A 16,222-nucleotide genomic window follows, 5' to 3' on the forward strand; every position below is an offset into this window, starting at 1 on the left:
GCCATACATTAGAACCGAATCCGAAACAGAAACAAAACCATGCCCGTTTCTGTACACAAATGGTCGTGTCACCTTCTATAAAGCAAGAAAACGGGCAAGGGAGATAGGTCACAGTTGTGAAAAGTCCATTCCTTTCTCAAGTCCTAAGACTGTTACGATCCTAAAAGGTGCCTATTCATTTCTTCAAAAATAAGCTGCCCATTGTGTACCACACTTGATGTCTCAAAGTTCATCTCAAGGCTCTCACTTAAACATACCATGTTCGGGGCGGGGGGGGGGGGGGGGGCGCAATTAAAAAAATTACACGATAGCCATGCAAAGTCTCCATATGCAACTACCAAGTTGGATATGAAACATTTTCTAACTATTCCTCTTTATGGTTTCTACCTGTGGCTTAAGAACCCAATGAACAAGTGGAAGTTTCCCTCTGTACATGGCTTTTATTATTTACATAATACAATATAGCATCGATGCTGAATAGCATGATTATGTGCAATACATAAATATGAACTATCTGTACACATCTGCAGATCTAACTCCGAACTAAGGTACATAAAAATCGAAAGCAAAACCGAATGCTTTAATTAAAGTAAAAACTAGGACTGAACACTGCAGTAAATCAGAAGTAGTGCCTCGTGTACATACTTAACTATTTACAGATGAAAACAGGCATTACCACAATACTAATCTAACTATGCTCATTTATATATAAAAAACACAAGTTTCATACATCACAAAAACCTTCCATTATGACACAGAAGTGATATTACCAGACAAGCATCAGTGAAGTATACTGCCTCTTCTAGTTGTTATTGTACAATGCTGTAGATAATGCAGCCCATGCAATACACCCAAGAACACTAGAGTCCTACACCCAAGTACAATTAATAGGATAACGCAGCCCTCTGCGAGTGGTGCTGGATACCACTAAGAAGTCTACTGCAGCCATGTTGGTTATGATTTTCCATGCAGAAGGTACAGTTACATTAAGAACTGAAGTCTTTAAAAAAGCTTTAAACATTCTTTCTTGAACCAAAACATTCAACAAAAGATGCACACGAAAAATGAACTTTTCAGATACCTTTGCAACTTAAAATTCAGATGCATGTTATTCAATAGAGCTGCGGCATGTAAAAACCAAATGTAGTTTTAATTTCTTCTTGTAGACAAATTAATCCTAGTGCAGTTCTGTGCTACACAACATTTTGAGCAATGAGAGTAATGCAGGCATCTTCTGGTGCAGGCCAGCACAGTAAGCTTCAAAGAGAGCTCAAGCCCCTGTTGGCTTGATGGCTTTACTCATGATAACCAGTTGCGATGTTTACCTTTCACAGAATGTCTTACTTGACAGCTTTTAGGAGACCAATGAGCCAGGCTTACATATGGCACCAAATACTGGTTTCACGGAAAGGTCTGATCCTCTTTATAGCTTTCCTCCTGCTTCCAAAGAACATGTTGTGGAAATTAACAGGGTGAAGTTGGACTATGGAAGAAGTAGACTGCCAGTCCTTTTCTGGTGTACCATTTTTTTAAAAAATACAGGCACATAACACTAGCCAAAGATTATACCTTGATTACATTCCCAAAAGGCAGATATGCTGCAAACATGCAGAGATTTCACGGATTATGTTTGGCACGTGGGAACTAAATTTTGTCCCTATCGTCTGTGTATTTCAATTTGCTGTGCAGATTTTCATCCAATTTTATTCAGGGGAGGGCATATACATTTTGTAGGGCTGTATCTATCCATTTCTGCCTGTAACAAACACCCAAACATCCTAAAATTTCAATTATAAGACAGACAAGTGTAAAGTAAAACTCTGGAGAACATCAAAGGAAAATGGCCATGCATCTGCTCTTTAATGTTTTCCTACGATATATTAAAATAAAAACAAAGTTTCAGTCTCTTCACAAGTAGTAATTTATATTCTCTGGATTTTTTCAGCCACAACAACTGGATTCTCTTTTCTGATTTTTGCTGCAGCTTCTGCTTTGTAATCATATGGACAGTTGTGCTTGTCAGAGTAACGGTGAAGTCCACAAAACAAATTTCCACATCGGCAGTCAAACCCTGTACACATAAGAGGAAGTAGAGTCACTTGGGAATTTGCAGTAATTAAAGGGGAAAAAAAAAGCCTCAGTCAGTGGAGAAAAAAGAACCAGATTTTCATGGTTCTCTGTAACATGAAATTGAGTCTGCCACTTGAAATTGTGAAACAGCTTTCAATCTCTTTTGACATAGTGAGAAATTCAAATAGCTCTCCCTCCATAAACGCCTGTGGATAGCACAGGGTAGAAATTACACAGGCTCTAAAGCCAGACTGACCTGGATGCAAATCCTCCTCCTACATATAACAGGATAACGTTTTTTCAAGTGAAAACTAGGGAAAAGAGAACCAGAGGGTTCTGAAATTTACAGGGAACAGTTAAGAAGTATTCTAATACTTTGTGCCTGGCTCAAAGATGGTGTTCACCGTTTGGGTCAACTACCTTCTCCTCAGGAGAACAAAGAAAAGACTCGAAAGCAATGAATTTTTATCAGTTCAGTAAAGCAGAGTAACTCACAAGGCCTGAAGGTAATAAAAGGTTCCAGAGGATTAGAGACACAAGTGCAAATCAAACCCAACTTCTCCCCACTATCCTGCCCTCTTTCTAGTCCACTCTGGAAACTTTCTGTTCCTGAAAGTTGGGCATTTTGTTGTAGGTGTTAGGACCAACCAGTCCCATAAGGGAGCTCCCTGTTAAAGCCTACCAACAAAATATACGTTGTCTTCTATGTTCTCTAATACCTGTAAGGCCAACTTTCTTTCTGCACATAAAACATCTGTTCTTCTTTGGTTTGGGCAACTCAGGAGCTTTTTCTTCACTTTGAGAAGTACTAGGCTGAGAAACGGATGGACTGGGCTGAGTGACAACTGAAAAACAAGGGTGAAAATGAGATAACTGTTAAGAGTTCACTGGCTGACAATTACTTAAGACACAAAAAGAAAACATTTAAGAGAAGCAGGAAGATTCTTAGTGAAAATATTCATGAAGCCTTTCTTAAAAACATGTGCTTTAAACAGAATCTTCTACTTCAGTATCAGAACTTTCAAATCTGACAGTTTCTTGCCAACCAACATATACTTGGCTTCTCTAAATTTTGTAAAATGATTACTCCACTCAAATTCCTTTAAACTGACTCTTAACAGGTAGTACTAGGGAATAAACTCCTAAGTTTTAAAGACCTGGGAGATGCTGGTCACATGCCCAGTTTTTCCAAATTGCAATTGCCTAAATGCAAACTTCTTAATTAGGGCAGTTTACATTCATTATTACTCAGTACATAAAGTTGCCAACCGTCAAAAAATTCATTTTGGTTTTACACTGATAGACAAAAGACTGAATACATAAATTTAGCAATTTCAGTAAGTAAAACCCAAATCGTTAAGCCCTAATTAACTTCAGATCCTAAAATTTCACAATTATTTTGCCATTTTAACACGGGCTTTATATGGTCACATGCAGAAAATCTGAATAGTTCTTAAACTTTTTGAAAGATCAGCAAACAGTCTTTAGGACAATATAAGTACTTGTGAAGTTTTGACTATTAAGGATTCCACAGGCAAATCAAGAATTTTTAAAGCACAGCTTTTATTTGCTTTGCAGTACTTCTCTAAAATGGGTACAGAATTTAGACAATGAGAGATAATGATCTCCTTTTAAGAAGTCCGTGTTTCTCCTTAAAGTTTTAGTTCACATGACATCAATAAAATTTGTCAACATGAAAATTGCAGTTCAGCACATTAGAGCTCACCATTACCACTAGTTACTTAAAACAAAAATACCAAATTAGTTCTGCTTTTATAGAATTCAATTAGACCAGAAGCACAGAGTTTTAATATTAATCCAAACCCCAAGAATAGCAAATTATTGTATGCAATGCTAAGATTACTGCCTAAATAGGCCAGCACCAATGCTATAAGCATAAATCCAAACTCTAGAGCAAGCTGATAGGTTTCATGACAGCTTACTCTAAAATTCTCTGTAAATACATAACTCATTTGCATTAGTAATATATTTAGTCAGACTAATAGCCTATTATACACTAACAGAATAACACTCTACCTACTACTCATTCCTAATAATCTACTATGACAGCCTAATAGTTTTTCCTGATGCTATGATGGTAAAGAAAAATGTACGGGAACAGTTTGGGGGAGGGGTATGTGTGACAGCCATTTCCTTGGCTACATCAGAAGACTGAATAGTGGTTCCTGGGACATACAGGGACAAATGGGAGTTAAGAAGGGGGAAACGACTCAGTAAAGGCAAAGAGGAACAAACTACAGAACCTATTAAGAAATAATAAATGCAGAGACTAGGTACAGATCTAAACCAAAAGAGTACCGTTCCCAGGTCAGAGTAATTTTGTTTATAAAACCCCACGAACACCTAATTTGGCCGGCTTTTTCAGAAAAATTGAACTCCTTTGAAAATACCAAATATGGATTCACCTGCTGAACTGCAGAGTTTTTACTTAACTTTATAAATTAAGATTGCTATAGTTCACATAAGCTTTGCTATGTGATGTTAGCAAAAGCAAGCCTCCAAAGCAGATCACATACCCACAGATGTTATTTCCTCACAATAAAGTTTTATATTGTGTTCAGTCAACACTGTACCAGGAGACAATGAACTGAGTAAATGAATGATGTGCCCTATAGAGTACAGAGCTATCTGTTTTAGGGCCCAGCACAGGTAATTCAAACAAGTCCATCTCTCAATGTGACAGCACTTCTGACTATGCTCTACAGAAGCAGAGACTCAAAGGCACTCAGTGAAAAAAAATGCCTTTCCATATTGAGTTTTGAACTCTTGCTTTTTCAACTCCTAGACTTTTCAACTTGAAAGCTTCTTTCAGTGTTCAGTATGTTGTCTTAAATATTTTCTACAACACTGAGGATACCAAGACTGAATATTGCTTTTGATTATAAAACTTTCTTCATGGCTTTGAAATTTAATCTAATTTCTTCTGTTTATGAGTAACACTTTCTTTAGTGATTTAGAGATCTTTGAAATATAATGGCAAACGACCTTTTAAGTTCATTACATTCTTAATATTTCCAGTTCCCAGATTATAAATTTATGGTGTGAGTTTAAGGAGAAGAAAGAAGAGTAAAGAGTGACTATTTTACACCCAAGGGACTTGAGAGAGAGTGGTTCTTCCTTGGCCTAGATTTTACAGCTCTCTCTCCAATTTAACCTTCAATGGGAAGGAACTCCTCTCCCACCAACTCTTTCTTGTACTACCAAATCCAGAACGGAACTAGTATTAAACAAAAAGCATACCTGGCTCTGACACCTCTGTTTTCGGGGTAGTTATTTTGTCCTCTCTTGAAATGCTCATTTCTGTCATTTGCTGAGTTACAGGCAAGGCAGCCACAGGCACATTTCTATTTGAGTTCAAGCAAACATTTTTAAAGATGTTAAGGGTACTTCTTTGTGAGACAGTAAGTTGTCAGTTCAACTTTAAAGTACGTACTATTTCCAACATGATCAAATGGAACTAAATAATCTAAAAACTTAAAAGAATATTGGATGCCCAGCACACATGGTTGAGAATAAAGAAAGCGATCTGATAAATGGCTCATCAACTCAAGGCTGCGTATGTGTATGGGTTACGATGTCCTATTATAGCCAACTGGAAACTTTTAGCTGTGCCTGTAACTTAAGGGCAAAAGGGGCAGCTTTGCCAAAATGTCTTGTGTAGCATTACAACACAGTCTGCAGAGCCATACTCTACAATCACTTAACCTCAATTATAACACAAGCACAGCATTCTCAATACAGCATCTTTGAGAGTACCACGGAGTGTTATGATATACGTCTTTATTCAGTGACCTGTAAGACCATGTAGTAAAAGATCCCAGAATCCCAGACTGTGTAACACAAGCAAAGCCAAGGGCATCGGATCCATTAACATCCTTAGTATATATAGACATTCATAATTAGAATGGTATGGGGAGCACCCATGTATTTCCTTGTTGTATTATGATAAAAAGCCTGAAGTGGTCAATCTTACCTTGATTTTTCAGATGTGCTGCCAGCAGCACCTTCACAGTTGTTTAAACTAGTGTCTGCTCTCTGTACAGATGCAGAATCTGAGGTAGGACTGTTGGAACCACTAGCTGTTCCTATTTAAAAAAAGGATTTGTAAGAAACAGCAAGACTACCAACACTCAGTAGCAAGACTCTTAATAAGTAACAAATACTTGCATTTAATTAGGTTAGTGATTTAAGCACTTTCACTGTACTGCTGAATCCTACAATTAAGTGAGTATCCAAACAAAAACATGTATGGAAAAGTCACATCCAGTGAACATAAGTATGAAACAAAACCTCAAAAAGGAAAATAAAAAAGCTAGAAGATGCTTGTAGATGGTCATTCATTCCTGATGTTGTCATGCCAAGGACGTGGGCTGGGCTGCTGCTTTAATTTCAAGCTTTTCTCAGGAATTCTCTTCTTGGGCTCTCAGCATTGATTCTCATAAGTCTTAGGCCCCAATTCTTGGTTCTATATTTTCTGTCCACCAGTTCTTCAAATGGGTTTTTCCTTGGAAACTTACCCATTGGGCTCATTCTGCCACTATTTTGCTGCCTCTGAAGATGTTCTTTGTAGCAAACGGAACACATTCCATTTGTCCTAGGATTCCCATAAAAGCCACATCCTGTACTACACAGCATGGGCCCTGGGGTCTGGTTAGTCTCCTGAGCCATATTTTTCTGCTATAAACAAAACAAAAACAAAATTTTAGAAATTAGCATGTCACCAAATAAAATCACTAAATTAGTATGACAGCCACCAGCATACCTTTGTTATTTCTAAACACCAAGTCTATTTCTAACAAAGGCCCTAATTATGTTAATCATTAAAAAGAGTAGGACAAGAAAACTATGAATATTTTGTTGCCTTTATAAAACAAAGGGCATTAAAGAAATTGTCTTTTTAATTTGATAAACAATGAACTATAGGAACTTCACATTCTTTAGGACAAAAAAAATGCTATCATTAAACGTTAAAATGCATTACTCCACCTATCACTATGATCTTTGTTTCAATTTCTGAAAAGGTCACTCTGCCAGATGTCAGAATTACATTTCAATCAGTTTGGACAATTGTCATCTTAAAGTCACTTTCTGATTTCTGCACTACAGGCAGACCATATCAAATGAGATTTTTACTTCTCTGGCTAAAAATATATAAAATGGAACTTGCCAATGAAAAAAAAAATCTACAATAATCACAATTAAGTACCAACTCTTGATATGTACTAGTGGTTCTTTAAGCTGGCTGTACACTGGATGTAGCTATAAAGCTTTCTTAAAATATCTTATAAGATGATGGGCCTCACTAGTAATTCAACAATTCTGCTATGGGACAGAATTTTAAAAACTTTTAAAAACGCAACACCTTTACAGAACACTGAAGAGAGCTGACAGATCATCTGGCCTTTCCTGCTGCCTTGGCACTAACAAGTGAAGCTCTTTAAGAATTTAGGGGTCAGCTGCTCATGCAATTCCTTTTAAGTTCTGCATTTGAGGTGTGAAATCTGGGTTTGAATACTTAAAGGCAGTGCCTAGTAACTTGCAAAAGCACAAATTATCAGCTATAGATTTCTCCAGCCAAAGGCTCTATTAAAGCTTTTCACGAGTGCTTGCCTTCCTCACGTCAGAAAATGAAACCTTTGAAAGCTCAATTTCAATATGGCAAAGCCAAGCAATATGAACACACAACCTTCAGTAGTCATTAATATTTAATGCTAGGTTACCAGAAAGAACTTCGTACAGCTAGCCTACCTTGCTTTTCCAGAAGCCTTGTTAAAATTAGAACAGATATAGTAACGTTACGCTAAATTTAGTAAATTTTTCTGAGTTTTAAGTGAAAACACACATTAAGAAAAATTTAAACTGTAGAAAGTTTCCATGTCACCTTAAAATATGTATGTACGTACAAAAACATATTTGAGAGCATTTTATTAAAGGGAGATTGTCTGCTATAACTTGTGGTCATGGTCATTTAAATGTGTCTTAACACTGATAACGGAAGTTAAGTTACTTATTTGTTAAGTTATAAACATTTCAGATTAAGTGCAGGAAAGTCCTTCATTCAAGCTAGAGCTGGTCTAGAATTTCATATGGCTTTTTTCCAACTAACACACACTAGAATACACTCTTTAGTGAGTTACTAAAAACAATGTTTTAGCAAGTTATTTAATACTTTTTACCAAAATTACAAGAAGGGGAGAAGAGGGCTAACCAAATTTGACCTGGCCAGAATCTTGCCACTATTTCCTCCACAGTTAAATGATAGTACTCTTTCCTTTCCTTAGCAAAAAGAAATATCTGAAGCTTGAAACTACTTCAAGCCAATCAAGCTTATGTGGAGGGTGTTGGAGAACCACAGCTTACTTCAAACAATACTACTAATTTAGTTGACATGGTCTCTTTAAATAGTAAGTGGAATTTAGCTGACTCATTTTGGAGCACGGTAGTGTAAACATTTCAACATCACTTAGGTTTATTAATAAACATTTTCAGCTGGGCTTAAAAAATTTTTAATATGTGCAAAAATGCTTCAAATAATAAATTATGTCTTTACTTGCACGCCCCCCCACCCCACATAGTATGTGGGAATCTGCTCTATGCAAAAAGTTCATTCCTTGAAGCCAGCTTAAGAATTATGCTAGCTCACAGTTGCTATACTAACTTCCAGTGGCTCATCTGACAGTGGCTTTATAATGGCGAACAGGCCCAAATTTAAGCATCAACCTTAAAGTTAAGCATCAACCTTAGTTAATTCAATTCTTTAAAATCTTTTACATAAAAAAAGGAGGGGGAAAGGAATCTCAATGATTTTACCCACTTCGACTTGCAACTTGCAAAGTATTCCACCTTCCCTTCTTCAGAAAACACAACTACTTTCAATTCACTATAAATAGCCTGCAACTGAGACACAAGAGACACCAGGACATTAGTCTTCCACGTAGCTTCCCATCTTGTAGATTCCCCCCCCCCCCCCAGAAAGCGAGCTTTTAAACGCCGTCACATGTGCAAAGCTTGCCTTAATATTTCTCAGAAGCTTAGATCACATGGGCGGGAGCTTCAGCCTGTCACAAGGCTGCAATGTGACAGGCTGAGCTGGATGGAGGCTCTCACATAAAGCCTAGTCAACAGGGGCCTCTGAAATCAGCTTCTATTTATATCTTAGAGCCTGCCAACTCCTACACAACCCCAAGAACTAAGGATGCTGCGTTTATAGATCTAATATAATAAGGAAACAAAACAAAAAGATGCCATTAAGGCTGCTGCTTTTTTTTTTTTTTTTTGGTAATGTAGACAGGGCTAGTGAACAATCTCAAATTCAACAAAAAGATGCATCATTAATCACTCGTGAAGCCAAAATGGTCAGGGTTGTTTATAAAAACCAAGCACAGTACAGAGAGCACCGAGGCAGAAAGAATCCTCATGTTTAAATCCTCCTGCTTAGCAGCAATTTGGGGCGGGAGAGGGCAGTTTGCCATTAAGTGCCGTTTCCCTTCTGCTTGGCAACATTTCAGAAAAATACAATACCATTACTATTTAGTACCTTTAAAGTTTTGTTGTTAGAAACTTGTGCAAGCCTGTGCCAGCTCTATCAAGCACAGGGAAAATGTTTATTTTTATAGTTTGAATAGCTGAAATGTATATTTTTAGTTTGTGGCTTCCCCTAACTTCTAGTTTAAAGAAAACCAAAACCTGGGCATGTAGCAGAAAAACTCTCCAGCCTCAAATATGAATAATAATTTAAAAAACGACATTTTACACCTATGGAATTTAGTTTTCAGGTGCACATGTTAGAAGATGTTAAAGCCTACTCACCCTGAGTTGAGACCTGAGTTCTAGTATCTAATCTACTTCTAACTAAGCCAGTGACCTTGGGCAAGTCCTTACTCTCCTGATCTCCGTTCTCTCTTTGCCAAAATGAGATTACTGTGATTTTTAAAGGCTCCTTTCCAGGCTTAATATCTGGCCCGAGACAGAAAATAGGGGAGAAGTACAGTAAATTCTTTGTTGGGAAACATTAAAAAAAAAAAAAAAAAAAAAAAAAAACTTGTAAGATAAAATTGCAATATTCTCACCCATGAAGTTCTGAAATTCTACTTAAAAAAAAAAAAAATAAGGAATGAAATTTTATTTTATTTTTAAGTCTGTAAATGACCTGAACTCAGGTTTAAAACTAGGGGCTCTGTGACCTATATACGCTACTTTACCCTCATGTCCTTAGACTAGATTCTTAGGAGGCATGCAACAAATAAACACGGGCCTTTCCTGAAAACACCGCTCCACGGGAGTGCGTGGAAAGCGAGCAAGAAATGCATGTTCACCAGCCTAAATGCACGAAACAAAGGGGAAGGTGCTCCATTTCCTTCATGAAAGGGATCTTGGGCGACAAACGCAGCGACGCTGGCAAAACTAAAACACGACGACGGAGGAGTCCCCCTCACCCACGTTCCAGCGGATTTCCGAACAAGTCCGGGTCCCACCGGGCCCCCATCCCTCCCCCCAGGCCCCTCTCGAAGCCGAGGCCTTGCTCAGGAAAGCCCAGCAGGGCCTTCTCCAAAAATCACTGAGTCATGCAGAACAGCAGCTCCACAGGCCAGCCGGCCCCGCGCCGACCCCCGACCTCGACCGGCTCCTCCGAGGCGGCGGCGGCGACCCGGGGCGGCCGGGAGGAGGGGGGAGGGTGTGCGGCGAGCAGGGGGCCGGGGGCGCGGCCGCCGCCACGGCCCCTTTGTCTCTCCGGGTCCGGCCGCCCACGCCGGGCGCCGCGCCGAAGGAGGCCCGGACGGACGCGAGGGAGGCCCGGAACCCACACGCCGGGCATTGTTCTCCGGGCCGTGCGGGTGCAGGCGGGCCGGGGGCGCGGGGCGCCGGACCCCGGGCCACGACGACCGGATGACGCCTCCGTCTTTGTGCTTCCTGAGCTGGAGGGCGGGCTCCCCTCCCCCGGAGGCCGCCAGCCGCGGCCCGCTCGAGCTCCGCCGGAGTCCCCCACTGCCCTCCCCCGGCCCGGCACGAGCAGCCGGGCGCCCTCCCCCAGCTCCGCACCACTCACCCTGCGGGGGGCAGGAGGGCAGGAGCCGGGCTCGCGCGCGACGCCGGCGCGGTGAGGCCGGGCCCAGGCCTCCGGGAGGGGCGAGCCGGGCGCCCGGAGCGGCCGCCTCGGGCCGGGAGCGGGTCGGAAGCGGAGGTGGCGCTGCCGCCGCCGCGGGGTCCTCCTTTGTTCCTGCAGCGGCACTGAGCGTGGCCGGGACACGCCGGAGCCCGGGAAGTGGGAGGAGGGAAGCGAGGGGGGGGCAGAGAAGGAGGCGGAGGGAGGACCGGAGGCCGCGGCGGCTAACGCTGCTCGCGGCACTCGCCCGTCGTCACCTCACGCCTCCACCGGCGGCGGGCTGGGCCGACTCCGAGGGCGACCGGGACGCGAGCAGGGAGGCCTGGGCGCCGCGAGGGCCCGCCGGCGGTGCTCTCCGTCGCCTCAGCTACGGCCGGGAAGTTGCGCGGCTGCCGGGAAGCGAGCGAGCCCCAAGTCCAGATGCACACAGGTCCGCGCTCCGGACGACTGACGCTCTCTCTCCGCCCGGCGATCGGGCAGCGAGGGAAAGAGGGAGGAGGGGCGGGGTCTGTGCGTCAGCGAAAACCCCGACGGCGGCGGCGGCGGGGAGCGCGGTGACGTCGTGAGCCCGACGCCCCGCCCCCTCGGGCCCTGTTCCCGAGTCCAGGAGGCGGGGTCAAGTCCGGCCCTGCTGCCGTCGCGCGGAGCCGAGTCACTGGCGCGGCTGTCGGCCCCAGGGTGGAGCTGGAAGGAGCGAGTCCTGTGGAGAATACGTTTCTATTTTTAACCCGATTGTCCGCCCTCAGCCTTCCTCCTTCCGATTTTCTCGCTCAAGCCCGCTTCTCGCCATCAGAGTTCTCACGCTTTGTCTCAAGCCCTTGGCAGACATTTCCCTTTCCTCCTTACTCCCCTAACGGTCGCTCCCCACGTCGCCCAGGAGTTAGTGAGAAGGATTCGCTTCGAGAAAAGGAAACTAACTTCTCGCCTGTTTAAGAAGCCTACCCTGACCCGTTCCCCCCTAACCCCTTTCGGTTCTAAAGTCCAGCTAGAACGTGGCCCGGGCGCCGCCAGGAAGCAGCGGCGCTCGCTCGCCCCAAGGTCACGGGTGGTTGTGCAGAGTCGGGAAACGCTCGGCCGACTGGCTGCCAGTCCGGCCCCCGCGGTCCTGGCGTCGCTGTTCGGAACAAACTGTTTTGGCCAGCCTGTAAAATCCCTGGAAATCGACTATTCCAGTAAGGCGTCGTGAACTAGGAAAGCACCAAATGTTCTGCTCAAGATGTGGAGTTAAGGGACAAAAACACGCCAGACCTGAGGCGGGAGAGACCAGAAAGAGGAGACGTTGCAGGGGGGAAGTTCGACAGGAGGGGGGTATTAGGCAGTTCAGAAGTGAGGCACAGGGCCTGACCATTTAGCAGAGGCGAGTGAACTCAAAACACAGAACCTTTCCAAAGACCCAACAAAAATATCCCGCTTGCAGCTGACCTCTCCAAGTGACTTCGGTTGAATTCAAAAGAACAAAATTACTAAGACAGCAAGTACTTCTGACATTTTGTAGTAAACAGTGGCCTTTACTGAATAAACAGAAACGAGGTTTAGGGCTTAGGTGAATGGAGTGAAAGGTCCCTTCAGTGTTTCCATACTTGCTCTTCGGAGAAACCACCTGGGGTGATTATTTAAAAGATTCCTAGGCCTTTATCCCCTGGAGCGGGAGCTCAGTAGTTCTCCAGATGATTCTTTGTGATTTTGTGTAGTTTGGGGGAACCCTGTCCTGGTGCCCTGCGCCAAAATTTCCAAGTCAAACATTTCTGTGCCCCAGAAAGCAGAATACACAAAACATAACTGAACATTCCCTTCACGATTTTAGGGTTATTGCTGTGGTCAATTCGTATGTTAGAGATGTAAGTAGTTTCAGTCACTGGAACAGTGACCATTGGACTTTATTTCCTTGAATGAGTAAATAAATTAGTAAAAACCCAGCAGCTACCATTTACAGACTTTTTGGTGCTGAGTTTTTTCCATTTAGGGTCTCATTCAATCTTCAGGGCAAGTCACTGAGATAAGGTACTATTATATCCATGTTTCCAGGAAAGGTTACAATGACCAAAAGGAGTAAGTGACCTGCTTGAAGAGCTGAAGGACAAGGGAAGCCAAAGAGGTAATTTTTTTACTGAGGACAAAAATAACTTAGAGATTCCCCCTACCCCACCCCACCCCGAATTTTAGTTACTAAAAAGTGAAAGAAGAGAATTCCTGAAGAAGCATATTTGAAACACACACACACACACACACACACACACACACACACACACACACACACTTAAACCAAAGAGCAATAAGGTGAGCTGGTTATTTAATAATGTATTGCATCATATATGTTATGTAGCCCCTTCTGATCATTCATCCTCTCAACCAACCATTTACAATTTTCTCTGTGAGACTGTTTCAACCAAGAATGTGGCTGGTATTGAACCTAATTTTAGCAAGATTCCCTTCCAGCAACTACCTTAGTTGTTCTCAAAGTTGTGATCCCTAGACCACAGCAACACCTGGGCACCCGAGAGAAGTACAAATTCTCAGGCCCTCCCACTAGAGCTATGGAATCCCATACTCTGTGGGTTTGTCTAGCTATCTGTGTGGTAAGTCCTACATGTGATTCTGATGCTCACTCAAGTTTAAGAACCACTGACTTACCCCAACCACGCTATCAGGTGCTTTTAGATCCTCCTACCGTGTGAACAGAAAGGATTGAAAAAAATTTTTTTTTTCTCCTGTTACTGGTATAACACATTAGGGGATGTGGTTCGAAGGAGCTTTGTTGTTATTCTAAATTTTCAGTTGGACTCTAAAGACAAACTGTAAAACTCAAAATATTCAATAGAATGCTCTTAGTATAAGTATGCAAAAAGGCTGTCACTCTGTGATCATCTGAGAAGACTGAAACCAGCATCTGGAAACAAGATATCGGGGAGAGTGGGGTGTGCTCTAAATGTGGTGTAATCAATTAATCGTTCAAAAATATCTTTTGTAGAATTTCATTACATGGGACATACCAAATGACTGATACTGCTCCACTCCTAAGGACTCTGAAAATTATATCTATTGACTTCTTAGTATGGAAAAATCATGATTTTTGTCTGTCTACCCTCCCCAAAAGAGAATTATTATGTATTGATTAATTTTCATAAAAATGTTTTGCACACTTACTACATTCTAGGCACTCACTGAATGTGGAAATACACACCGGTGGGAAAAATCTTACCCTGATTCTCGTGGATATTACTGTAATGTTGGGGAGAAAGACATTAACAATACTATCACACAAATACATAATTACGAACTGGTAAATATTTTGAAAGAAAGATACAGAATGCTATGGGAGTATGTAACCAAGGACAATGGATACTGAAAACTCACCCAGGTCTGAATTCCATCACCTCTTATCCCCATCACCCGTCATTTCCTTAAAGGAGTCAACTATAGTAAACTGGCATGTCCTATGAGAAAGTTGGAACATTTTGTATTATGCTTAGAATTCAGGTCAAGTTATTGCAGGTTCACTTACGTTTTTCTTTATAATCTAGGCATGGGCCAAAAAAAGGGATTGATGATTGGGGAAGAGCAAATGTAATTAAATTTCTTAAAAAGTAGAAAATGGCATCCCTTAAAAATAGCAATAAAAGTTATTAGTTCTAAAATATAAAAGAGCTGGAGTTATTTTAGCTTGACATGTAACTTCCCATTATGGAGACAGGAATTGCTTCTATGGCATTATTGTAATACCCTGTCATGGGTAACTTCATTTTTTCTCTGTGCTTGAGTAGAGCTTGGTGAAGCACAAAGTCTTTGGTAGGGTTTTAAAAACTGGCGAGTGTTGTTTGATGTTCACAGTGGCCTTTCTCCCTTCCCTTCCTCAGCCCCTTCCAAAATCTCAAAGATCAAGGTAGGAGACTCACAACTGTATTTGTATTATTTTCAAAATGATGGGCTGAGAGGATTACAATATTGTATTTAGAGCAAATCAACTAATTAAAAAAATTGGAGTGTAACATAGATTATTTAATTATGGTTTTTTCCTCTTTAATCATTGATAATGAAATCATAATTAAAATATCAGTGAATCCAATAATAGATTGGTTTTAAACCCAGCTCAGCAAATGGTTGGCTAATGTTTTCCCTTAAGGAATTGATAAAGCAAGTAACAATTTAATTATCATGAAGAACTTTTGGTAATTTTAAAGCCCTCCTTATTTTCAATGAAAACAACTTGATCAAAGAAATCTTCAAATAAATGGCAATGATATGTTACCTGATTAAAGGAGACTTTCAGACACAATCCAGATACTGTCACATAGTCATAAACAATTTTTAAGACTGTTCAAATAAACAAAAGTCTTTATTATTTATGTAAATCAAGAATGGAAGGTGAAGGAAATTGATGAGGTAATATGTATAAAGGGGCGCCTGGGTGGCTCCGTCGGTTGAGCATCTGACTACACTTTGGCCCAGGTCATGATCTCACAGTTCATGAGTTCAAGCCCCGTGTCGGGCTCTGCGCTGACAGTGCAGAGCCTGCTTGGGATGCTGTCTCCCTCTTTCTCTCCCCTGTCCCCGCTTTCTCTCTCTTTCAAAATAAATAAAAAAATAAAACTTAAAAAAATGTATAGGTATTTTGCTGTAGATGTCATCTTTTAAGACACACACGAGGTACTTTAGTCTCAAGAACTTTAAGAAACCTTTATCACTGAACAAACTAGGAATGAATGTTAAGTAGGAGTCTCAGTAGTTAGCTCTGAAACAACACTTTGAAGCATATCACAACTTGGGCACCAGGGTGGTAGGTAGGTGGACCAGAAAGTCAGGAACTGGGTGGGTAATTCTGCAAGAGCCCAGCAACTGGGATGTATAAACTCTGGCAATGGCAGTTGGCACTAAGGTCCTAAATATCAAACAAAAAAAGGTCACAGAAAGCAGGTAGATACCATCAGAGAGCTCAGGATTCAGGTAGAAGACAATGAAAAAAGTGGGTAGGGTAGGCCCTCGTCCCGGAGGAATGCACGTTCTAGGCAGGGAGCCAAGGCAAGTGTCTTA

At 41.7% G+C, this 16,222-nt stretch overlaps 1 protein-coding gene across 2 annotated transcripts; it reads right to left on the reverse strand.

The window, feature by feature from the left end:
* Positions 1 to 420: 420 nt before the first annotated feature.
* Positions 421 to 11,268, reverse strand: ZFAND5 (zinc finger AN1-type containing 5). Of its 2 annotated transcripts, none has more exons than XM_086685014.1 (6): positions 11,138 to 11,268; positions 6,609 to 6,768; positions 6,065 to 6,176; positions 5,332 to 5,435; positions 2,790 to 2,915; positions 421 to 2,071 (listed from the first exon to the last, which is right to left on the reverse strand). In XM_086685014.1, the coding sequence occupies exons 2-6, from the start codon at positions 6,757 to 6,759 to the stop codon at positions 1,923 to 1,925; spliced, it is 642 nt and encodes a 213-aa protein (XP_086541140.1). In that variant the 5' UTR covers positions 6,760 to 6,768; positions 11,138 to 11,268; the 3' UTR covers positions 421 to 1,922. The 2 variants fall into 2 exon arrangements, with proteins under 2 accessions (XP_086541140.1, XP_025787263.1); XM_025931478.2 differs by lacking the exon at positions 11,138 to 11,268 and adding an exon at positions 8,906 to 11,071.
* Positions 11,269 to 16,222: the final 4,954 nt, after the last annotated feature.

Source organism: Puma concolor, chromosome D4, assembly GCF_028749965.1.
Source record: "Puma concolor isolate L17-30 chromosome D4, mPumCon1.1.hap2, whole genome shotgun sequence".
Classification (NCBI taxonomy): Eukaryota; Metazoa; Chordata; class Mammalia; order Carnivora; family Felidae; genus Puma; species Puma concolor.

Bases quoted from the DNA above. Each gene is read 5' to 3' on its own strand.
- ZFAND5 (XM_086685014.1), bottom strand. From the start codon at position 6,759: ATGGCTCAGGAGACTAACCAGACCCCAGGGCCCATGCTGTGTAGTACA. The intron at 6,177-6,608 runs GTAAGTTTCCAA...TTTTTTAAATAG, and splicing joins TGGCAGAATGAGCCCAATGG to GAACAGCTAGTGGTTCCAAC. The intron at 2,916-5,331 runs GTATGCTTTTTG...CTTGTTTTTCAG, and splicing joins AACAGAGGTGTCAGAGCCAG to TTGTCACTCAGCCCAGTCCA.